The 26,362-nt window shown below is 40.5% G+C and overlaps 1 protein-coding gene across 1 annotated transcript in view; it reads right to left on the bottom strand.

Moving 5' to 3' along the window:
• pappa2 (pappalysin 2) overlaps positions 1-26,362 on the bottom strand; it is an 85,760-nt gene that overhangs the window by 9,418 nt on the left and 49,980 nt on the right. The window contains exons 21-25 of the mRNA XM_086271184.1: positions 17,425-17,638; positions 15,829-15,997; positions 13,784-13,916; positions 13,506-13,627; positions 6,626-6,697 (exon numbers count right to left, since the gene is read on the bottom strand). Coding sequence (XP_086127310.1) covers positions 6,626-6,697; positions 13,506-13,627; positions 13,784-13,916; positions 15,829-15,997; positions 17,425-17,638 — 710 coding nt within the window. The remainder of the gene's footprint in view (positions 1-6,625; positions 6,698-13,505; positions 13,628-13,783; positions 13,917-15,828; positions 15,998-17,424; positions 17,639-26,362) is intronic.

The raw sequence follows: 26,362 nt of genomic DNA on the forward strand, positions 1-26,362 counted from the left end.
TCTAAGTTTATTAGATTGATCAGTATTACTGAACTATGAAATATTTTTTTTGTATACAGGTATAACAGAATAGCTTTAGTGTAGTTGTTGTTTTAAACTTGAGTATGAACTTGCAGACTTGCAAAATGCAGCAAGATATTTTAAAAAACTGTTTTGTTGATTAAAAAACACTATATCGGATTCATATCGGTATCGGCAGATATCCAAATTTATGATATCGGTATCGGTATCGGACATAAAAAAGTGGTATCGTGCCATCTCTAATATAAACTCACCTTGCATTAATTGTTATTTTGCTAAACAGCAAACCTTGCACTGGCAAGTCGTAGCAATTAAATAATTGTAACTATATGGAAGGGAAAGCTTTAAGTGATTTTGATGCGGTCCTAAAGTTACACTACAGTAAATAGGGATATATACCAACATGATAAACACAGTAATATAGCCTTAGAGTACATAAGGTGTGAATGCGGCAGAGATGAGTAAAGTGTTATATCCAGTTTACAGTCCTGCTGAATCACTGTGATGAAGTAAAAATGATGACTACAAAGATTCTTCAAAGCAATTTAGCAATCTAGGTTTGGTTTGACATTGATGACCTAGGATAAATAAAGTAGATGGACATAATTTGATGACTGATATGCTTTAAGTTACTTAGAATACCTTTAGTGTAAACAGTTTTTTGCAATGCCTTGGCCAGTGTGGGAGTCCTGCTGGAGAAACTTTGGAGTGGCACGCAATTTTCTGGAATGAAAGTTACACAGAATCTTAAACGCGATGATGAAAGTCTTTTTAATGTTTTCCACTGAACCTTAAGGGCTTGAAGGGCCTGACGTGCCAACAATATGAAAATAAGTGCTGAGTGCCAAAGATAGTTTTGGTTTCCTCTGATGAGCTGATGGAGATATTTCAAAGACTAACAGTAGACTTTTACCTAACCTGCGCAGGGGGAGAGAGCAGCTGCTGAGAAGATTTCTGGATATTTCTCTTCACTTCAAAGAACTCCCTACTTGACAAATCCCCTTGCCTTTTCTGACTAAATGGCCACGGACAAAAATAAATCTATTTAATTGTTCTGTCTCTAAGTAAATACTTTACCAGTAATTGCACCAGATGTTTCACTACAATCACAGCTTGTATGTAAATCTCTGAATAACCTTCATGACAAAAAGTTGCTTAGCCTAATGGCAAGTTTAATTTGAAATTTCCAGCTCTGACCTTTATTCTGGATTTTGTCAGCGTTCCCATGCTTCTTGTCCTTCCTTGCTGAAAACTGTTTAAATAAGCAGACCCCACACTTTGCCCAGATGAGGTTAATTTGGAGGCCAGGGCTCATGCTGAGGTTAATTAGTATTTACATTCCCTTCCAGGCAGAAAATATCTTGTGATCACAAGAAACACACAGACCCAGGAATAATATTAAAACAGCAAGAACTGGCTATCCACTTCAGTCCCGTACGGGTAATTAAAAGGTCAGCTGGTTTGTGTATTATCTTTAACTCCACTCCAATCAGTGTAAAAGAAACAGGCATAAAAAGCAGAAGCAGCCAATCCCAAACCTCACTTACACGAATATTCTGAGTAGTCATCCACACCTGACAAGCTCTTCACCCAAGTTTATATAACACAGGTATGAATTCTAGAAAACCCTCTGCTGTCAAGCAGCAGTATATTATATGATTGTTTTTTTTAAATTTCCTACCAGGAATTTATATCATTCTTTACATGGCCTGACCCCAGTCACTGCACATCTTTCTGAAAACTGTTTCCCCCTTTCTCTTCTCCATATGACTCACTAACAGAGAAGAAAAGATTTCTTCTGCCAGGTAGGACAGTTCAGGGAGTTTTACTCTTTGTTTGATGCTTCTTTGGTCTTTGTTTTAAAGGTATGTATATTTGGGAGGTGGCTGTTTTTCTGATGTTAAGATTGTAAAATTCTTTTATACAGCTTTGCTTTAAAAAAAGAGCGTAAAAGCAAAGTTATTGATTTATTGGTCAATCTATGTCCCTACACTCACCTATGGTCACAAGCTCTGGGTAGTGGCCAAAGAATGAAATTAGCTTCGTGAGCTGTCTTTTAGAGACAGGATGAGGAGCTTGGTCATTTTGGATGCTGCTGCTCCTCCACATTGACAGGAACCAGTTCAAACATCTGATTAGATTGCCTTCTAGACATCGCCTAGGGGACGTATTTCGGGCATGTCCTAACGGGAGGAGAACCCAGGGCAGACTCAGGAGTCACGGGCGAGATTATACTATTAGCTGGCCTGGGAAGGACTCGGTGCCCAGCTGGATCAGGGAAGTCTGAGTTTCTCCGCTTAGACTCCTGCCCCCATGACCCAAACCTGAGTAAGTGGCAGACAATGGATGGATGGATAATTCTATGTAGTGCAACAGGTATTTGATATGTTCATTTAAAAAAAGTATTTTGAGCAGAACGTAGATTATTCTGAAAGATAAGTTTACATGCAGTCCATTTATAATCACATCATTACCACATGTTTAGCTATTACCTGGCAACTGTAAAGAAGCCTGTATATTCCACTGTCACACTTATAGTATAGCTTGCATCTTGCACAGATCATAACACTCATTCACAGGAGGTCTGTCTGTTTATGCAGAACTATTGTTAAATGACAAAAACACAGATATACCTAATCCATGTTTTGCTTAATCATTTAATCCTTCATTAGCTGTACCTTACTACTGATTTTAAAGATACTGTACAGCATTTTATGATGAGATGAAGGGGAGCACTGTGACCATCTACCAAATGTTTTCAGCAGATGGATTCTATCCTCTGTGCCTAAATGCCTTATATGAAGTCATGCATAAGTCAATGCATTTCTCTGGCTGCACACTCTTACTACAGTCTTTGTTCTTATGATCTCGGTGAAGACATGTCTTTTTCTGTGATGTAATCCTTTTATGGGACTGAAAGGTAGATAAAACATTACATATAACAGTTTTGGTATGGTAGTTGCACGGGATGTCTATGTTGGTTTTAAGAAAGAGTGGAAACAGAGGCAAGGTGCAAAGAGGGTGCAATGGCATCTGGATGAGAGCATAGAGCATATGCAGCACATGTGGTCTGGTATAATTTACAGTGTTGTCATGGAGGAGTGGGCTATAAGCAACTGTTTTGCCTAGCAACATTCACGGGAAGGTGGAAGGGGAAAATGAAGTGCTGGCAGGTGGGAAGAATATTTTAATACCATGAGACATCAACAGTTTATGTGTTCCATCAGTAGTTCCAGCCTTTTCTGAACCAAGAAGGCGAATGCCAAATAAAAACTCTCTGGTTTTATGAATTTAGGTGATTTACTGTCATTGCTACAGTATTTGTGAACTGAAATGCATGCTAAATTGCACATTAAACCACTTTTCAATTAGAATACAAACTACAGGTCACAAGTCTTTCTATAGTTATGCTACAGTGGCCTTAGACACATGGCATCACCTAATCAACTGTGTTGATTATGTCAGAACAAATAAACTACTACTAAATACTAACCAGTTTGAAAGGTACACTGTTCCAAAAAATAGTAATGTCAAAGTATCTTACTGTATATTTTACAGTTTTGTACTGTCTTTCTAGAATATCATTAATTTACATAAGTAGACGGTGATTTTACATGTCAAAGGTAAAATAACATAACATCACTGTAAATATAGTAAAACACAATTTACTTGTTTTTTAAATATATTTTTTTGTACACATGCATATTTTGATTGTAAAAATACATTCAGAAATGTATCATCATTTCACAAATATTTGTCTGTTATGTGAGAGAATGATTAAAATGTAATACTATGGAAAAATATATAAAATGATCGAAAATTAATGAGAATAATCAATAATTAAAGGAGTATTTGAATTATAATTGTGCTGAAAATGTCATGTCATCTAGGTCTGATTCAATAATTCAGAGGTAACATGTGAAAATATAATTAATAGGAATAAAAACAAAAAAAAAACATATAAAACATTGCACGCTGTGCTAATTATATATTTCAAAAAAAATAAATGTAGAGGTAGGAATTGCAATTAATATAAATCTCAAAGTATTCACAACATTCCTGAACAGAAATAGGCCTCTGCACCTGGGGTTAGGGTGTGGCCATGAAAACAATGTGACATGCCATTGGATGTTGGGACACATGACGCTAAGCATCGGCCAATGAATGTGAACTAACAACCACAAGGTCGCGGGTATGGCTGCACTGTAGGAAAACATCCTAATATAAAAGTATTTTACTGCATTTTACAGTTTTGTTCTTCTAGAATATCATTAAAGTTACGTAAATAGACTGATTTCACATTTCAAATGTAAATTAATGTTAAATCACTGTAATGTAATAAAACATAATTTTCATGATTATTAAATGTATCTGTCTGTACATATGCATATTTAGATTGTTAAAATACATTCAGAAATGTATCATCATTTCACAAATATCTGTCCGTTATTTGAAAGATTGAACTGTTGAATTCAAATGTAATGCTATGGAAAAGTATATAACATGAGTCCTATAAGCTTGTGTTACATCACATAAGTATTATTATCATTGCAATTTAGGGCGATCGTGGCTCAAGAGTTGGCAGTTCGCCTTGTGATCAGAAGGTTGCCGGTTCGAACCCCGGCTCGGACACTCTCGGTATTGTGTCCGTGGTCAAGACTCGCCGCCTACTGGTGATGACCAGAGGGTCATATGGCAGCCTCGCCTCTGTCAGTCTGTCCCAGGGCATGCAATCCATTATTATTTAAATTTAAAATGTTCCTAATTTAATGTCTAAAAGCGCTTGGAAAAGGCATTTTTCCATAGCATTACATTTGAATTTAACAGTTCAATCTTTTAAATAATGGACAAATATTTGTGGAATTATGATACATTTGTGAATGTATTTTAACAATCTATATATGCATATGTACAGACAGATACATTTAAAAAACAAGAAAATTATGTTTTATTACATTTACAGTGATTTTACCTTAATTTACATTTGAAATGTAAAATCAGTCTATTTATGTAAATTTAATGATATTTTAGAAGAACAGTACAAAACTGTAAAATACACAGTAAAATACTTTTATATTACAGTTTTTTTTTACAGTGTAGCTTAAATGAACTACCACATGTAAATTTTACTTTTTGTTGACTTGGAAATTTACAGATCCAGAAAAGTTCCGGTTTTATTGATTTGTCACATTAATGTCAAAGCAGTCGCATTAGTAGCAGCCTCTTGAAATTAAAGACAAAATAGATGCAACAAGTAAAAGAAAATGCTCCGTAATTAACATATTAAAAACCAAATGAAAAAACGGGAATAATCAAAAGGAAGAAGAATGTTACTTTAGGGAATATTTAAAATGGTTTCTGAGTGGTGTAGTTTGGAGACGTGTAAATCTCTGTATTTTTACCGAGGGCATAACATCATGGGGACTATATTTGTGTTGCTGATTCCGTTTCAGTTTGACACGATTACAATCCTTGTTATTAATCTCTGTCTCTCGTTCACAGCATGTCTTTATCCTGTCTTCCTTCTCTCACCCCAACCAGTCACAGCAGATGGCCCCGCCCCTCCCTGAGCCTGGTTCTGCCGGAGGTTTCTTCCTGTTAAAAGGGAGTTTTTCCTTCCCACTGTCGCCAAAGTGCTTGCTCATAGGGGGTCATATGAATGTTGGGTTTTTCTCTGTATGTTTTATTGTAGGGTCTACCTTACAATATAAAGCGCCCTGAGGCAACTGTTGTTGTGATTTGGCGCTGTATAAATGAAACTGAATTGAATTTAATTGAACTATTTGTGCACGATGCTTAGCCTTTTTATTGTATTGAATTCCTAGCCACCAGCATATGACAAAGCCCGCTAAATAATGTACAGTGAAATATTAAAGGTACCCAATTAAAGAATTCTAACTAATGTTTTGCAAATATACGTAGATTTACTGGAAAATTGTCTTTGTTTTAAAATCTTTGTTGTAGACTGCTTTTAAACTAAGCTTTGAGTCTGCCTAAATAATGACTCTAAATCTAGCATAAGCCAGTGATTAATTTATTTTCCTTTTTCAGATAATCCATTAGGCTTGGCAGGCAATCCACCATTTGGCAATGCCAGGACCCCTTGGAAAAATAAGCTTCTTTGGCCAGATTTGAAAGGGATTCTTGTAAAGTGTGAGAACATCAGTTTCTGCCTGTGATTTGTCATCATGAAAATGAAGCACATCACACACTGGCTCTAGTATCTTGAGTAGTGATGACAACAGGGATACGGCATGTTTTGCTTCATGTTTTGTATTACTGGAAAGCTCCGTCTGAGACAGTAAATTTAATGTGGTTATGCCCAAAAATGTGCAGTTGTTTTTAGGATTTATTAGCCCATATCTCAGCACTAACAGAGTGCTGAGATATGGGCAAAACCAAATGAGATCCTTCTGATATTTACACTTTCGTAGCATGTGAAAGCACATTTGAGACGCACTATGTTCAGATAGAATTTCACTGATACTTTACCAAAGACAAGTGTGTGTAATAGAATTACGCACAGTAGATTGGAGGAAAAAGAAAAGAGTTACTTCAAATGTCCAAGTTTAATTCAGAACTGCCTGGCTGCTTCTAAGCTTACCTCACAGGACTGGATGCAATGAATGTGTTGAGGGTCAGGGTACCACTTCATCATTCCTGTGCAGACTATGCTCTGGGAAACAAAGCACACAACAACATTAGTGAAGCAATGCAGCCACAGGAAATGGATCGCTGCAGTCTTTGGCATAGAAAATAATACTACACTTAGACACAAAAACATTTTTATAGCAATTTTTTTGAGTTTCAGTTGACCTCCAAAGGAAGGGTGTCACTGAGTGTCTGATACACATTTTGAATATGAAAACCACTTTGTTGTCTGTTGAGAAGTGCGACTTCTATGACTGAATTTGATGGATCTTGTGGAATGACTATGTAACGGTGATTTTTTGAGACTACTACTATTCAGCGGCATTCCATCAGGGCAAGCAGGGCAGGCAATACTTGACTAGTAAAGCCCTAAATTGGACATAAATTTAACCGGACCCAAGTTAGAGTGTCTCTCTGCTTTTACCTCAAATACAACACTGTCACAATGCTACTGGCATCTTTGCACCATCCTTTACATTACTGCTATCTTGTAGCTGTAGGTGGTTACTGTCTCTTAAGCACACTTAACTCTGCTTCTCTGTGACTCTATTGAAATTTATAGCATAACTGGTTTATTTAATATCAGTATCCATGCCCCGTTAACAATGCCTCATAAACTACAAGACCTTTTTTCTTGTTGTTTGTGGATGTGCATTTTAGATAAGCCTATGTAATATCATGGAAAGCTAAGGGGTGACTAGCATGCTAGACAAACTGCTGCTGGCTCTGCTTTCACTGTTCTGAGATCAGTTACTCTTCACATTGTCGGGAGTAAAAGTAAGCATCAGCAAGTAAAAAAGCACCATGTGATTAATAATTTTATCAGTTTTCTCTTACTAACCACCGAAGCCAATGTGTAATGTAGAGAAGCACATTAGCAAAGAAAGCCTTCATGATGGAGATCAGTGCCTGTCGTGCTCAGTTTAATAAAACTATCAAATTGAACTTGTGCAGAACCTCACCAGCACTGTCACGTTAATCCCATGGTTGACCAGCTGTTTCACTAATACACCACCTTTATTTTTCATTGATATTGTATCGGGCTTGGTAACATGACTGTTTTGTTATCAGCGTTATTATGTTGAGAACTGTCTCTCAGGTAAGACTCTTACACTGGAGCATAGAGCTTTACAGCATGTTCTGACATGAAGTCAGTCATCGTCTCTGCTTCCCTTTTCGTAAAAATGACCGCATGTCACTGCAACGATTAGATTATTATTGGATGCCGTCTAAAAAGTTGGGGTTAGATGAGAATTAATCCGTTTTAGAGTGACCAGTAGTTGGCTAAAGCATGATGAAAGGAATCCTACTCGTTAATATTATTTTAGTGTCTTGTGTGCAAAATTGTGCGTTTGACCTATGGATGACTTAAAGAAAGCACAAGAAAACAGCACAGTGTGTAAAACCTGGCCCCTGTGTGCTTACAATGAAATTCCATTCCTAATATTGTAGTCAGATTACAGTTACTGTCTTCGCAGGAAGTCAATTTTCCTCGCTTGCCTTGAACCGTATAAAAATGAATAAAACTACATCTTGCATTCATTCTGACTGGAAGCCATAGATATCCTATTGTTTTCACAGACATGTGCAGTACATTATGAATATTTGTTGTCTTTTTGAAGTATTTGTCATGCGAGAAAAATCATGTTTTTTTACAACTTAAGGAAATGCAAAAGTCAATATTTTGCGGTTAATTTTGGGTGAGGCTGTGGTCTTCTGCCATTTTTTGACCCAAAGAATTTACAAGGTGGTTAGTAGACAGCAGACTGACTAACTAACAAATATGGACAGAGAAAGTGGATCCTCCCCTGTGACTTTCTGTGCACCCTGACCCAGTAACGGAGACCTGATTCCGAAGTACTTGAGATAACACAATCCCTCAAAATCACAAGGCAGTGTCAGAGATATGGCGTAAGAAACCAGACCTCAATCCAACTATTTGACCTTGGCAAGGGCGGAAAAACTGGCTGGTGGGCTGACTGACCACCCAAAAGTAAGACGAAACTGGAGCACTGTTTGCAACAGCATTAACGTAGAAGCGACTCCTAAGATTGAGTAACATGACCCGCCTTTGAAGCAAAACAACCCTGTAACTCAGACCCATGAGCTGACATTCCAAGTTGTTTTTTTTCATGGCGACTTGTATACACTGTGTATACACTATGAGAAATGTGTGTAATTCCTAAAAGGCTTGACGTCAACTGGAACCTTTACTCTCACTATCTGCCTGCGATTTCCAGTAATCCAACAAGTCCTGAATGATAACGGACACAGTCGCATACACATGTAGTGAATTTTGCTGGGTGATTAGCTGATGCAGCTGGGAATAAAAATGTTTTCTAAAAAACTCCTAAAGATACTATCTTGCCAGTGATTCAATCAGATACCTGATATGAAACACATTAGCTCATTCTATGATGAATTTGGAAAATGTCAGCTGCAGTTTGACAGAGATTAATTTTTAGACACTCTCAGTTACTTACAGACCACTTGAAATGGTTTCTGTTGAAAATTAAACTGATATTTCTGTGTTTTCTTTACTAACTAAACACACTGCAACATATTACTTTTGAGCACATGTTATGGTCTCAATTTAGGACTTTAAATGAACACTTAAAGCCACCAAAAAGATCTCAAATCTAAAATTTCATGACTGAGGAGTTGAAACCTGAATGTAGAAAAAAAAAAAGGGTAATTCCTCTTCAACTATTACTATTTAAAAATGCAAAAATGTGTACAAATGTATTGCTTATGATAGCTGCATAGCTTTTTAGCTACTGTTACTCTGTGTGGGGCCTCGTTGTAGCTGTGTGGGTTCTCTCTGGGTACTAGTTTCCACCCAAAATCCAAAGGCATTCATGTTGCTAGGTTAGGTTTACACCTAACCTAGCAACCCAAATATCACTCAGTGTTTGCTCTGGACTGACGATCTCCAGCGTGTACCACATTTGTTGTAAAATGACAGCTTGGATACTCACGCTGAACTGGACAAGTGGTTAAAAGAATGGTTGGATGAATAAACTCATATATATCGGCTTATAAATCACAGAACATGTATTTCTTTTTAATACTTTTAAGATTAGGCTTAAAACTTTCCTTTTGGCTAAAGTTGGGCTGGATCAGGTGACGCTGAATCCTCCCTTAGTTATGCTGGTGTAGGCTGCTGGGGGATTCCCATGATGCATTGAGTGTTTCTTCTTCAGTCACCTTTCTCACTCACTATGTGTTAACAGACCTCTCTGCACTAAATCATACTTGTTATTAACCTCTGTCTCTCTTCCACAGCATGTCTTTATCCTGTCTTCCTCTCTCACCCCAACCCCCACTCGTGGCAGATGGCCCCGCCCCTCCCTGAGCCTGGTTCTGCCGGAGGTTTCTTCCTGTTAAAAGGGAGTTTTTCCTTCTCACTGTCGCCAAAGTGCTTGCTCATAGGGGGTCATGTGATTGTTGGGTTTTTCTCTGTATGTATTACTGTAAGGTCTACCTTACAATATAAAGCACCTTGAGGCGACTACTGTTGTGATTTGGCGCTGTGTAAATAAAACAGAATTGAACTGAATAGTTGTTTAAGAATATCATTTTCTCAACATACCCATCAGTCTCCTCCACTGATGGGTATGTTTTGCCCAGAGGTACTATTCAAATATTTCCTCTGAGTTATCAATTCTGTCACTAGTTAGCTAACATAAACGAATATAAGTCTATTAGCCGTAACTAACCAACCACACGATGTCATTTTCCTTACTGACAAAAGATGGTGTTAAACATGTTTTAAAAATGTTCAACTTTCAGCACTAACTTCTTAAATCGATAATATCAGTTATATCAGTTAGTTTTTGAGAGCAGGGCTCAATGGTGTATATCAGCCTTTATGTGTTTAGCATCTTGGGGTCCGTTCTTCGTACCTCGCTAAGTAAGTTACCTGGATTTGATTGTTGACGATTTCGCGTGATCTTGGATCGTTCGGTTCTCCGAAGCTCCTCCGGGACTTGCTGTCATAGCAACAGATCCGTAAGCGTAAACCTGCTCGGGAGCAGGTTTACTTTATGTAAACAGGATTAGATCACGGCCACTCAGGTATGTCCGCTTCATGTATACGAAAGCAACAGCGATATTCCACCACTGTTTTACCATAAATAAATATTATCAATGTAACTAAAGATAATGCAGCACTTGATCCTTTTATTGATTCCATACAGATACATACAGGTCATATCCTAAAAAAAGGGAAATGTACTATTAATCATTCTATTTCATGTATTTGATTATTTCAGATGTAATTCATATTTTAGAGTAGTAATACGTATACGCGAGCAACCCATTGCGGAAGGTGCAAGATTGATAAGGAGAGTCCTCAGAATTCAGCGTATATTGCGGGACAGACAGGATCCTTTAGCTCAGCGCGACAGTGTGCTCATAGAGATATCGATTTTCCCGTGAGGGTATTATTCACTTAACCAACTTGTTGACGAGGGGGTGCAGGACCACCACCTGTCTTTTTTTGCTCTGCCCTTTTCTTGGTTGCTGTTATAAACAAACAGATTATTCCAGGGTCTCTTTCCAAGAGACTAAAAGCAATATAAGTGATAAATATTACCATTCTGTAGAATATTCTTATATTTCCCTTTTACTTGTTCCCATGTTCTAGTGGGTCCTGTTGTGACTCTAATGTGAAAGAGGATATAATGTAATATAATATAATAAATTTACCCTACCGCCTACTGGTGTTGGCCAGAGGGGCCGATGGCGCGATATGGCAGCCTGGCTTCTGTCAGTCTGCCCCAGGGCAGCTGTGGCTACAACCGTAGCTGCCTCCACCAGTGTGTGAATGTGAGAGTGAATGAATAGTGGCATTGTAAAGCGCTTTGGGTGCCTTGAAAAGCGCTATATCAATCCACTCCATTATTATTGTTATTATTAAATTACTTACGAGTTTAATTTGTCAGCAACTTCCTGCCAGCCCTCTCTCCTTGCTTTTGCAGCCTTTGCAGTGTTCCCTTGCATTTTAATTAAACTCTGAAACTCCTGAAATCCCTCAATCAAGAGTTCTTGCTCTGCTGCCGAAAAATACTGAGCGCGCTCCTTCGACATTTTCGCCGACCAATCAAAGGGTTGCCGATCAATGTTTCTACTATCGATGCGTAGCCCCTGTTAAGCCACCCAGTGATCTCACATTACTTCATCCAGCTGTACTAATCGTCAACAACAGGTGTGTTCGGAGAACCGGAATGGCAAGCTCAAAGTTAGCGCGATGATTTGATCTTGGATGTAGTAAGCGAGGTACTAAGAACGGACCCCAGGCGTTCTTTGATTTCATGTTTTCTTTTGTTTTTTTGTTTTTGTATGTGCATTAACACTTACTTACATAAAAGTTCAAAATAAAGATTTGATTGATTGATTGATGATAATAGGGAAGACTATTGTCAAAAATTTGGGTTGCAAGAGTGTGATTTCAAGTACTTAGGTAGCAAAAGACTCTCTGAGGAATCAGAGATATAATATTATCTCTGGACAAGTGAGAAAGAGAAGACATGCGACTTCTGATGCAAAATGTATGGCAGCAAGTGCTCAGCATTTTATTTTCCTTGGCTTCAAACCGTGAACAATCTTAGTTTTTGTGCTTATCATTAAAGGTGAATCAGTCTGGAGCAGTAGCTCAGTTTACTTCATGCTTTTGTTAAGTGCACCAGATGTTTGGACACATTATTCATCCTGATGGGTGTTTTTGTGTAAAAATCTCTGCACTGTTTGTCAACGTATCAGCTTTCACGCTGCTCTGGACTAGTCGCTTGGCAGCAAGTGAGCAAAACAACAGCAGTTTTGTAACACCTACCGTGCGCTTCCAAATGGTAGCAAAAACCACAATGTCTTTCTCAGTTGTGGTTATTTTTTACCAATCACAACATGTTATTTTTCACCACATTCAAGCTCATCACTTATCATAAAAACCTAACAGCTGCACCCAGTTATGCAAGTTGCGATCACAGTTCAACATTAATCAATGAACCTTGAAAGTATGAATATTATATATGCATCAAGCGTGAGTCAGGTAAACTGTATCTCAAACCAGCATTTAAGAAACAATAGCTACGCTGTAAAAACTACTGTTGTGACATTGAGACGGCAAGAGGGGTGTCACATTTACAAAGGACCTCCTGGCCTACACTGGGTGGTTATTGGCTGGCTGAGGGAGGGGTTGTCAGCTGATCCAGCTCACCTTGGCCTTCCAGGCTATAAAAGCTGGTTCAGAAGGACTACTAACTTCCACTTTACCTGGCATCAACCTTCCAGTAACAACAAATTTTCTTATTTGAGTAAACTTCTTGTGTGGACTCCCTCTTTGTCACATACCTTGAGCCAGTTTGTGACATCGTGCCAAAGTTTCTACTTTTTCTTGAGAAAATAAACACAATGTCTGAAATATGATGGAAAGGAACTATTTTAACCCAACATTGTGCGTGTTACCATATATTGTTTTGCTGATCTTGGAAAAACCAAAAAAATCTAGTCACACTAGTCAAGTTATGTAATCTGGGACGTCACTTGGGATCGAGTAGTTCTCTAAGAGGCAGTAGGTAAATCTACCATCCTAGAAATCTATGGTTTGGATCTGGGTTGCTTTGATTTGGAAAATGATGACATGCAAAGTAAAGTACAAACAACTTTTTTCAATTCAGCATTTCGTCATTCATCACAACATTTCAGCACGTAGAGGACAAGACCAGAAGATCTCCTGTTTAAGGATGTGGACACTCCATGTTTGGGTATGTGTTGAACTTTAATTAAAAAACATTCCCCCAGTATACCGATACTCTACTCCAAAGGTATCTCACCTGAACTTTTTTGGGAACCATCCAGTGTTTCAAAGACTTGACTGTAGTACCATTGGGCAGAACCACCGGGTCATGTAGGTCCAAGTCTACAGCCATAATGCATATTGGGTAGCATTCAGCACCTAAAAAAAAGTTAAAATGAGAAACACAATAATGTAGAAGTCTAAGAATTATAATAAAGTAGAAAAAATGTAGTGTCCATCCAGATAAGCCAAAAAGGATATATATGGTTTCATTTAGTTTCACAGAAAGAATGAAAATCTAAAGGTCACACTCACCAACAGCCATCCCATGGTCACAGCTGTACTCCACAGAGTTGAGATCTGGAGGAGCAGAACAAGATCCCTGGAGATTGGGACACATGACAAATTCTGCTGTCCATTCTCCATCCTTAGTGCAGCGAATTTCAATCTGGAAACAAATACAGGCATTAAAATCCACAATGGAAAGTCTACACTTGTCCCAGTTTGGGCATTTTTGCATGTATACACATGAATCTCACTATAGCAACAAAATACTTGGTGGAAATACAGGTTCATGGCTGTTTGTAGGAATTTGTAGAAGAAACAAAACTGTATGTGAAATCTGAATTTCAGTTATTCCACAGAGCTGAATCCTAGGAGCGATGTCACATGTAAGCGAAAATGATGTGAGTTTCACCAATCCAAATCAGGATGTTGTAGTGATCTAGTGGGCGATTGTGGCTCAAGAGTTGGCAGTTCGTCTTGTATTCGGTAGGTTGCCGGTTCGAGCCCCGGCTCGGACAGTCTCGGTTGTTGTGTCCTTGGGCAAGACACTTCACCCGTTGCCTACTGGTGGTGGTCAGAGGGCCCGGTGCCGCCAGTGTCCGGCAGCCTCGCCTCTGTCAGCGCGCCCCAGGGTGGCTGTGGCTACGACGTAGCTGCCATCACCAGTGTGTGAATGGGTGGATGACTGAACGTGTAAAGTGCTTTGGGGTCCTTAGGGACTAGTAAAGCACTATACAAGTACAGGCCATTTACCATAAAACAGCGGTCCCCAACCTTTTTTGCGCCACGGACCGGTTCATGTCCAACAATATTTTCACGGCCCTTTCAGGTGTCTCGGATAAATACAACAAAATAAAAGCAGTACCACTCCCCCCCAAAAAAGAAGATTTATTCATAACACACGGCAAAAGACACAGGGAAACAACCAATGATAAAAACCCTGAAAACCATGAATCTCACACCCAGGCCTCAACTCTCGCGGCCCGGTACCAAATGACTCACAGACCGGTACCGCTCCATGGCCCGGTGGTTGGGGACCGCTGATCTAAAAGATTTACCTTTAAAAAGATAAGAGTCAGTATTAAAATTTGATTTGCTGATTTATTTTGTAATTCACTTTGTGACCATTTTGACTCGTTTAATACGTAATGTTTATTTATTGCCTTTAAACTATTGTTAATAAATTGTTAATTGACAGTCAGTATTGTTAATTAATGCTGATCAGGTTTTTCCAAGTTAATATGTGAACTCTGTAAACCTTCTGTATCATTTGTGTTATATGGAAGTAGCAGAGGTCAATATTGCAAAAAACGTGAACCAACAGTATTATTAGATTTTAATATTAATGTTGGGGCAGTATCCGTTTTTCTCTGCAAGATATGAGTCTTCTTGTCTGCTGTGTTTTATATTTGTTATTTTCTGTCTTTCTCATTGTTTATGCCCGTGTAGATTACATGCACTTAATCCCGTCTTTTCTCTTAGTCATCACCGAAGTGGATCTTTTTTAATCTCCTGTGTGAATCTGCACCTTCCTATATGAAAAACTTTAATTGCTTTTTAGAATAATTATTTTGTGTTAAGTGTGTTTTCTATTTAAAAAAGCATTGTTTGTTCAGAGCATTCAGAGTTGGTTTGACCATGATGCTGTCCACAGTCTGGACTCCTGCTGGCAGGACACATTTTTAAACATTTACAATGACAGCCATTGTTGAGGTTTTGTCACACTTCACTTACCCTGCATAAGAGCTCCTGGGTGACCCCAAAATTATTCCTCTAGAAGTCTGGGGCAATACTAATGCATTAGCCATGAACACTGTCACAGTTACTGTACCATGTTAGGAGTCAGGCATTGTGTGATTTGTGAAACTGACTTGTACAGCATGACTTGGAGTAGAGGTGTTAGACCACTTTTTTCTTCGGCTTTTTGACAAAACATTTAACAACATGCAGCTTAGCGAACTCAACTGACACTCAGAATCACTCTCCTTGTGATCGATCTAAAAGCGTTTTGCTAGTCATGACTGTGTACAAGCACTTTGAGGTGTTAAATAAATTAACAGCTGTTGAAACCTTACATTTTTTGTTGTGTCCGAGCACTGAAGGGTGCAAACGGTGTCATAGTACAGGCCATTGGTGCAGGTGTACATGCCCTGGAATAGATCAGGTGGGGCCGGGCACGATATCGGCTCGCAGCCAGTTTCCTCCCACTGCCCTCCTTCCAGACACTCTATCTTGAAGTGCTTCCTAGAGACAACAGGTAATACACACATCTCTCAATGACCCGAATTATCACAAGACCTCATCCAGTTTAACACACACTGCTGTTTTGCGTGAAGCTATAAGGAAGGTTTACAAATGAGACATTGACCAGACAACTGAACACATTACATGGAAAAATGTTGGGATGTACTGAAGCACGTGTTGTAAGAAACGCTGAACACACAACAGTGTAAACAATATTTCCTGTGTGCTGCATGTTGGGTGTAAATGCAACAGTGTGTGTTATAATATTTATGTGGGTACATCTGTCAAAGGTAAAAGTAAAAAGCCTGTTTAAAGCTCTTTAATAGCGGCTGCCTTTTACTTTCACATGCTGAACTAATAAAGCATCAGGGGTTATTAAAATGTTCACTCATGTCGGAGGAAGCATAACTCATAAAGACACCCAGCTGCAAATGGAACTTCCAAATAAAAAGTTGTTCATTGGATTGCAAAGAAATTTGGGGTAAAATCCATCCATTCATCTACCCATCCATCCATTTTCTTGTACTGATCCAATCTAAATGTCATAGAGCGAGAGGCGGGGCACATCCTGGACAGGCTAACGGATCCCACTCAGATTCATATCTGTGGTAAATTTAGAATCACTAGCAAGCTTTCTATGATATCAAATAGCCTTTCTGTTTGGTATTTATTAATCTGCTTTCAAATACAAGACCATCCTGACCCCCCAACGCCGTCTGAAATGTGTGAAGAAAGCCGACTCCTGAAGGAGGACATAAACTTACGCCACAGGCTGCATCTCCTGTTAGGAGACCCTCATTTCATTATAAACATGGGATCTGTTTTCAGTAATGAGCAGTTACTTGGGGAATACAACTGGCAAAGGAATGACGAGGCCCAGTTAGCAGCAGTACATATTTTATTGGACCCTAATGTGAGTTTGCTCCCAAACTGAATATAGGTATGTGGATGATGGGCCAAAGAATACCTCTTAAAAGCTGTATACTCATTGATATTTAAAACTTTCCCCTTTGGGTTCTGGGTGTTCATGGGATGCATTGTTACAACAGTGATTAAGAAAAGAAATCTAAAGCAAAGATTCTAATTTTATGAACTAGTGCGTAATGGGAATCTTGTAAAGTAAAGGAAAAGAGAGAATTTCCTCCATTACGCATGGAGGCATGTGTAATTAAACACTGTATTTAATTTGGTTTGTCTATGCTGACTAGTGTCCCATTTGGATATAACAAGTAAACGCCTGAAATAAAAAGTTTTCCCATTGATAATTTAAGGAATCATTCAGAAGACGAAACGCCTGGAATTAGAATAAGAAGACATTTTTTTGTGCGTGTTTCAAGCTTTATGCTGCAATTAATACTTAAATAGTGAATGAACTTTGACTAATGCTACTCTGTTGACTGTACTGCCAGCATTTCTGCCCAACTTACCGTCGTATCTTCTTTTTGAGGCTCCCTAACACATAGAAGCCTGGGTTGCATTTGTAACGACAGACAGAGCCAACATCGTGCCCTGAAGCTAGACAGTCTGCTGTTAGCAGCTTGGCATCGGATATGCTTGGCACCTCTGGACATTCTATCTTGCAGTAGGCCTCTGGCAAAGACCACAGCCCGTCCTCCAAACACACCAATCTGTCACTGTCACCTAGGGAGGAGAGAGGGAGAGGAAGGCAGAGGGGAGGTGAAGGATTTTAAGATCTCCAGAGAATTTTAAAGTAGAGCCAAACAGCTAGGTTAGTTGTGTACTTAGCTTTGTTATGTTCACGTTTATTTGACTGCATGAATATAGCAGAACTTCTTATTTTAATTGAATGATAATAATGTTTAATGAAAATTAAGAAAAACCTTAAGGTTCAGAGATCACTGGTATTCTCGCTCTAATATTGTAGGCCTTTACACTATAATAAAAGCAGTTCCAAATGACTGTTGTATTGAATTTGTGCTCAATGTGTAGTTTGTGGCTCAGCTGCAGGAGAGGGGTGGGGCAGTGGCCCATCGGCCGGCAGCGGAATGGGTGCTGTTGCCACTGCTGTTGGGGGAGGCTCAAGCTTGCCACTGGCGTCTAGATGTAGCTTCGAAGATGTGCGTGGAGCCATCCTGGACCTACTTGTCCTCTCACTGGCAGCAATTTTGCGGCAGTGGAATGGGGGTGAAAGATCAGACCTTTGCGTTTGCTCCGCGGCTCCATGATGCAGCGGTCCGATGGCTTCAGCCGGGACCGTCACCAGAGGAGGCACAGTAGCTGGATCCGGTGGTCCAGGAGCAGTTTGTTGAGGGGTTTCCAGGGGAGACAGCACAGTGTGTCAGTTGCCATCGGCCCGCAAGCCTGCATGCAGCGGTCACACTAGCTGAAGACCACGTGGCAGCACGGCCAGAGGAGGCAGTGCAACCAGCAGTGGAGAGTCGCCTGGTTCCGGCCCCGAGGAGGTTCCCCACCTCTGCTATAGCTTTGGAAGCTGCGGGGCAGTCATCTTCCCGTCTACAGCCATGGGACGCTAACTCTGTCTCTCTTGCAGGTCTCTCCACATGTCCTGGCAGCTGTAGACGCTGCGCCCCACCCACCAGAAACCACAAGAACGCCGGGCCAGGAGTGCTGGAAGTGCAGGCAACCAGGATACATCAGCTGAGAGTACCCACCGATGGAGGTGGATCAGGTGCTCTATGTCACTGGCCCTCAAACACCCTCGATCTGACGCATCCCTTAATCTGGACAGATTGGGCGGGGTTTAATAATCGGTTGGGGTAGTGTGTGGGGATGCGTTCACGACCTATGACGGCATGTTGTGTCTGTGTTACACTCAGATGTGGCGCTATTCAACGCTGACTTTCTGCCAGCTCCTGACTAGAGGAGTCTCATGATGACACCTTATGCTCAGCATTCGACGAAGTGATAGGAACTGGTGGTCACATGGTGCACCATGACGCAGCACTAACCTGCTCACATTTTGTATCATTTAAAGATAGGCTGTATCGAGTGAGTCGTGACACTTGCACAGAAAAGGAACACGCCCAGTTGTTGGTGCCAAAAAGCTGCTGGAAAAATGATTTTCCAAACAGCTCACTATTATCCTATGATGGAGCATATGGGGTATGATAAAACTCTGGAACAAATAATGGCCCGATGTTATTGGCCAGGCATCTAGGCGGATGTGCGCCAATGGTGTGTGTTCTGCCCGGAATGTCAGCTGGTGAACCACCCAGCCATTTAAAAAGACTATGAAGTGGTACAGTCAGACAAGTGAGGAGCCACACAGATATATCACCTCAGCCTCCTAAAAGCACGGAGAGAGGCTGAAACCACTTCTCTGGTGAGCTTGGTGAAGGAAAGAGATGAGTTGGGGTCGGAGTTGCCAAATTCCACCATACCATCCTTCCTCCGTGGTGATAACTATCTCACACAGGCTGAAAGAATGGATATTGCTACATTGCAATAATGTTTTGCAGATATCACCCCCCTGCCCGGTCACACTCATAGAGCACCATTTTGAAACACGCCCTGGTGTGACGATGCGTTCAGAGCCCTACAGGTTATCTGAACATAAAAGACAAATTGTTCAGAACGAACTGGCTGAAATACTAAAGCTGGAAATAACAGAAGAGACACACAGTGCATGGTGTAGCCCCATTGTGTCCCATAGTGACAAAAGATGGGTCAGTATATTCCTGTGTCGACTACTGCAAAGTGAATGAGGTGTCGCAGTATGATGCCTACCCAATTCCCCAGGTCAGAGAGCTACCTGGACTGGTTTGGCACTGCTGGCTTTTTCACGAAGCTGGATTTAACCAAGGGCTACTGGCAAATTCCCTTGTCTCTAGAGTCCAAGGAAAAAATGGCTTTCTCTACTCTGTATGGTTTGCACCAATTTCCCACACTTCCAATCGGCTTGTTTGGAGCCCAACCACTTTCCAGCAGCTCATGGACCGGGTGCTATGTTCACACACTGCGTATGCTGCCTCCGGTCATCCTGGGCATGTACAGCGGGTGGCTGCAGTCCTGGAGTCCCTGAGGCAAGCGTGACTCACCGCCAATTCAAGGAAATGTGTGGTTGAACAGAGGGAGGTACAATACCTGGGGTACCGCTTCGGACGCAGGCAGGTGCGCTGTTAGATGGATAAAACAGCAGCCATTGCATTACGCCCGCATCCCAAGATCAGAAAAATGGTGTTTAAATTATGCAGCAGGCTTTCCCATTTTGCTGAAATGTCATTACAGGAACTGAAAATGGTACTCAGTAGTTTTTGTGGCTTCATGTGCTTTTATACATGCGCATCTCCTCCCAGATCTGTATCAGGGCATCACTGATCTCACAGACAGTCTGAGGTACAACCTGGACCAAAACATAATGTCCCAGAGGTGTTCTATTGGATTTACTCAGCCTAGCATGGGGGCCAGTCACTGTTATCAATTCTTTCATCCTCCACAAACTGCCGGCATGCTTACCAAATTAGGCCAGGACTCACTGCCAGTGGGTCCAAGGATTTCATCCTGATAACTAATGGCAGGTGCTGTTGTCTATCCTGTAGAGGTCTGTGCATCCCTCCATGGATATGTCTCCTCAGACTATCAGTGGCATGGTGGATGTGCCAATTCCGGTATTCTACAGCAAATTAAAAGTTGGGCTCCACAGTGCCCAGCAGTGTCCTGTTTGGAGGTCAGTTTGTATGACACTGGCAGTGTTCCTCCTTGCACAAAGGAGCAGATACCAGCCCTGCTGATGGGATAAAGACCTTCTACAGCCCTGTCCAGCTCTCCTGCCTCCTCCGCCATGCTCTTGAGACTGTGCTGGGAGAAACAGTAAGTCTTGATGTGCCATCCTGTAGGAGTTGGACCGACTGTGCAACCTCTGTAGCATCCAGATATCGCATCATGCCAGCAGCAGTGACACTGACCCATGCCAAATGCAAAACTAGCGAAAACTCAGTCAGAAAAGATGAGGAGGAAAAAAATGTCAGCCAGCCTCCACTTGTAAAAACATTTGTGTTTTTGAGGTTGTCTCATTGTTGCCCATCTAGTGCACCTGTGGTTAACTATATCAACACCAAAGCAGCTGAAACTGATTAACAACCCCCTCTGACACTTGAACTGATATCTTGGACGTGAACTTATATCCCAGAAGTCTTAATGACTTAATGTTATACAATGATTAAACCGTGTTCTTTATTTATTTCTTTATTTCTTTTGACCAGTGTATATACTTAAGTCTTTTTCTCTATGGCCTTCAGAACTATATATACATCTACATATATACACATCTACATATATATATATATAACATATATATTTAGATGTGTGTATATATATATATATATATATATATATATATATATATATATATATATATATATATATATATATATAAATAAATAAAACACCCAGCACGCCCCTGCGGGCGGTTTATCCTTCAAGCTCGGGTCCTCTACCAGAGGCCTGGGAGCTTGAGGGTCCTGCGCAGTATCTTAGCTGTTCCCAGGACTGTGCTCTTCTGGACAGAGATCTCCGATGTTATTCCCGGGATCTGCTGGAGCCACTCGCCTAGCTTGGGAGTCACCGCACCTAGTGCTCCGATTACCACGGGGACCACCGTTACCTTCACCCTCCACATCCTCTCGAGCTCTTCTCTGAGCCCTTGGTATTTCTCCAGCTTCTCGTGTTCCTTTGAAAGCTGCTGCTGGATAGCGTAGTGGTTAGACTATATATATATATATATATATATATATATATATATATATATATATATATATATATATATATATATTAGGGGTGCAACGATATTCGTATCGATATTGAACCGTTCGATACAGTGCTTTCGGTTCGGTACGCATATGTATCGAACAATACAACATTTGTAATTTATTTTATCAACTTTCCTTCTGACGATGCTGTCTGTGTTGAGCGCTCAGTGAATCTGCGTTCGACTACTCCGCCTAGGCTGCACTGTCGAGCGCAGATCCACTGAGCGCTCAACACAGACAGCATAGTCAGAAGGAAGAGCGCAGGGCAAGCTAGCAAGACAGAAGTTAAGCTCTCCTTGCAACATGGACCTCCCCCACTCTCATTCAGATCTGGCGTTTGGAATTATTTTGGTTTTCATGTGACGTATGACCCTGAAGGTAAGCGAGTCATGGACTAAAGTAAAACAGTATGTTGGATGTGCCACGCAATGCTCAATTACATGGGTGGGAACTAGTGTGTTAGCGCAGTTAGCTTGTTAACGTGTTGGCCGTCTAGCCCCATGCACGGGGCGATCGGCGGTAGCTCGTTAACGGAGATTTGCCGTGTTGTGGCGTTAAGGTCATTTCAACGAGATTAACCTGAAAGCACTAGTGGGAACACAACGAATATGACTGCACATTTACGCCGACATCATCCTAGTGCAAAGACAAAAACAACAAGCATGCTACTAACTTTAGCCGAGTCATTTAGACAGCTGTTAGCACATGATTCTCCTTATATGTTTAATATGCTGCTGAGAATATAGCCCAGAAGAAGCGGATAGTATAGCTTTTATTTTGGAAAGAGCCATTTCTCTGTAATAAACTCTCTTTTCCAAAGATGAGTGATTCCTCAATCAGATACAGGGCTCGCAATATCGTTAGCCTGACGTCCCAGGGCTAGCGATTTTTTCAGTCGGGCTACCAAAATCTATCTCTTCCCTGCCCGTCGGGCTATTGTAGGAAAAATCTATGTCAATGCTTTTGCATTCTTTCAGAAATGTAGCTGGGTAATTATGTCATTGGCATCGGTGAGCCACTGTCAATATGTGATATATTGAAATCGCGTTTGAATTTGCGCTTGTTTTTTTGCTTTCACTTTGCAATCGTGCGAACTGTGTATAGAGAGCGACAGCACTGATCTGTGAGTGATGATAATTTGTGCACCAATTCCTCTGACATCGTCTTATTAATCGTTAGCTTACTATGCAAACATGACAAGTGAAATCACCCGCAGCTTAAACATGTGAGAGGTTGATCGCGCAGAGAATCGCTGAGCTTATGTGAGTGCGTGTGTAAAAGCAGCAGGATTTATATTTGACTAGGATGACCTGGATGACTGAGAACCTTCACAGACAGATATATATTTTAGTTCTGCTGAGCCAAATAAGACAGGTCGGGGTGAAGAAGTGACAGCCAAAGAAAAGCTTACCACAAAACGGAGAAGTTATGACAAATCAGACTATAAGGCAAAAAGAAAGTGCAGCTTTATGGTTTCATGGACAAAAGAATTTCTGTGGCTGCAATATGACGAGCTAAATAACCAGGGCTGCACATAAGTGGTCCGCAGGTGCGCATTCGCTGTCAAAATAAAAAACACGCACAAGGGTTAGGGTTAAATTTAAAAACTGTACTTTTGAGTTTAAATATATATTTATAATTTTAATAAATGACAAATTAAAAGGGCATGAACATTTTTTTGTATCGAAAAAATATCGAACCGTGACACCAAAGTATCGAACCGAACCGTGAATTTTGTGTATCGTTGCACCCCTAATATATATATATATATATATATATATATATATATAAACATCTTAAGCACCTGCAATGCTGGAACTGTGCTGCACAGCCATAAAAGTAGAATATAATATGCAATAAAACACAGGGGGGAAAAACAAGTATGTAAAAGTTTCATAGCTCTGTCTTGTACAGTTATGAGCAGATTGAAACTTCACTGTTGCCCATAGCTAATATTTTTCAAGGCTGAATGGCCCCACGTGAAGCATGAGTATTGTTATGTGTGGAGAATGGTAACACTCTAAACCTTTCACAACTTTTATTAGGTCCATAATGAATCTTTAACATGAAATCTCATTTTTCACGTTTTGGAATAATGAAAAATGCATTACCGCTGTAGTGGTGCACCCTGAATATATTTTTGTGAACTTCATAGTGTGCTTTCAGTGCTGAGTAATACACGATGGACTTCAAACATACTCCACAGAACCAAAAGCCACAAACAGAATTATTTCAGCACAATCTGTATTTAGATCAGGAATCCATGGGTCTTACTGCTGACTCTACTACAACATTTCACTGTGGCTTTCCAACCGCCAACACAAGTGTGGACATCACGTTCATTCCATTTAATCACTTCAAGAAGCGGCTGCTGCATTGCATAACCTTACTAAATAACCTCTACTGGTTATTCTATGCTTGTGTCCTAATTGTGGGTGCCACAGGCAATATTTGTTCTCTATGGTCTTGATGCACGTGAGCTTTATAAAAACACTGTGGGCATCTAAGTACGAGAAAGTTGTGTGGTGTCTATGTGTGCGTGCAACGGGGACAGGAACATGCCATATAGATGTTTCTCTCAGAGTTCATCCTGAATTTCAATAACAATTCTGTCAAGAACACTTTAGTCAAAATAGGACCCTTATTCCATCTGCAGTTTATATTTGGCGGCATGGTTCTATTCTGAAACTTCCTCATGTGCATGGAAAGTTAATAGAAAGTGAGAGAAGCAGCATTCACACAACAAAACAGGTATGACAATGGACACAACACTTAAGTCAGAAAACTCTGGGCTTGACGTGGGCTGCAAAGCAAACTGCAGATAAGCCAGCAGATGAAATGTGATTTGACAATAGGACAGACAGAAGGGTATCTGCTAGGAGAGCTGGCTGAACTTGACACTTTGGCCTGCCCGAGCTAGCAATGTTTCATGAAACCACCTAATATTTAATTGGCCGTAAAGCTTCATGGAACATCAGCGGGAAGAGCAATCCTAACTGAAAGTTTGTAAATAACATTCCAAAGTGATTTCAGTCAACCATGCAGATACGATGCTCCTTTCTGAGCTGCTCTTCTGAACAAATGTGCTTTAAATAAACAGCTATATCTGACTGTCAGGAGCTAAAACCACTTCATCTTCTGGAGTTTAGTTGGTGAAAGCATTTTGCTGTGATCAGTAGACTGTTGTAACTCCAGCAGCTCAGTCATAAAGCGGTTTAAAAGATTATTAGCAAAAGTCATCAAAATAATAGAAATTACAGAAACAAACTTAAAACTTTCCTTTTTGATGAAGCTTTTAGCTACAGCTTCCTCATAAGGTTTCATCTATGTTTGATTATTGGTTGGTATTTTTGAAGAGTCTTTACCTTACAACAGGGGTGGGCAACTCCAGGCCTTGAGGGCCGGTGTCCTGCAGGTTTTAGGCTACGTTCACACTGCAGGCGAAAGCGCATCAAATCCGATTTTTTTGACCCTATGCGACCCATATCTGATCACGGCGTGACAGTGTGAACGGCACAAATCCGATATTTTCAAATCCGATCTGGGTCACTCTCGTATGTGGTACTGAATCCAATACATATCTGATGTTTTAGAAAGCGACTGCTGTTTCAACGGTCATGTCGCATTAAATCCGTCTTTTACGTCACTGACACAAGACAGACGCCAATTATCAGCGCCGGAGAAGACATCGTGAACGCTTCCAGCGTAGATGTCAGTGAAACTGTGGGGAAGACAACGTTGGAGAAACGTGAACATTTTATTTACTGTATAATCTGCAGATTCTGACAGAAATCTCCTTGATCCATCACAGCTGATTTAAATGGCGAGATGACCTCCTCAACATGTCTTGAAGTTCTCCAGAGGCCTGGGAATGAATCATGTGATTCAGGTGTGTTGACCCAGGGTGAGATCTAAAACCTGCAGGACACCGGCCCTCGAGGCCTGGAGTTGCCCACCCCTGCCTTACAATATAAAAATGAATGAATTCAATTGAATTTGTTATCTACAAGAATTGCCCAAAGACAACAGACTAGGTACCTAATTTTCCCAGACAGTAATATGAATAAATAGGGAAAAAAGTTGCTCAATCACAAAATGTTTTCCACATTAAAAATGTCTCATTATGAACTCATTACTCTTTTGCGTCTTACTGGGAACAGCAACCAGTAATACATTTGAGACTGTCACTTCTAGTTTTATTTCTTATAATGCTGCCAAGAAATGAAGCTTCAGCTACGGATAGTTTACATAGTTTACAGCCAAATACTTAGTCGAGCCACATTTTTGAGGCAGGAAAGTATGGCGCCCCAGAAGTGACGTCACATATTACGTGATTCGTTTAGGGTTCATTATTCAATTTCAAATGCACAACCAACTTCAGCAGAATCCAACTGTTGGGTGTGAGCACAGATGCAGCTGCTCGGCCTGCCTGTGACAGTGGCAACTATGGTTACTCTTCGCTTGTTGCTGTGGATCCGTCTATGCTGCAGTAAATATTTCTACTACTATTATTCATTTCTAATCTGCGTCTTTCATACACAGCCACTATATTAAAACCCCATTGCCACCCTATGGAGTGGCTCATCTACCGATCAGAAGGACGGCGGTTCGATCCCCATCTGCTCCAGTCTGCATG

Source organism: Aulonocara sp. 'chitande type north' Nkhata Bay, linkage group LG18 (assembly GCF_057382095.1).
Source record: "Aulonocara sp. 'chitande type north' Nkhata Bay isolate Kocher_YH1m ecotype deep benthic linkage group LG18, A_spYH_male_GT1.1, whole genome shotgun sequence".
NCBI lineage: Eukaryota > Metazoa > Chordata > Actinopteri > Cichliformes > Cichlidae > Aulonocara > Aulonocara sp. 'chitande type north' Nkhata Bay.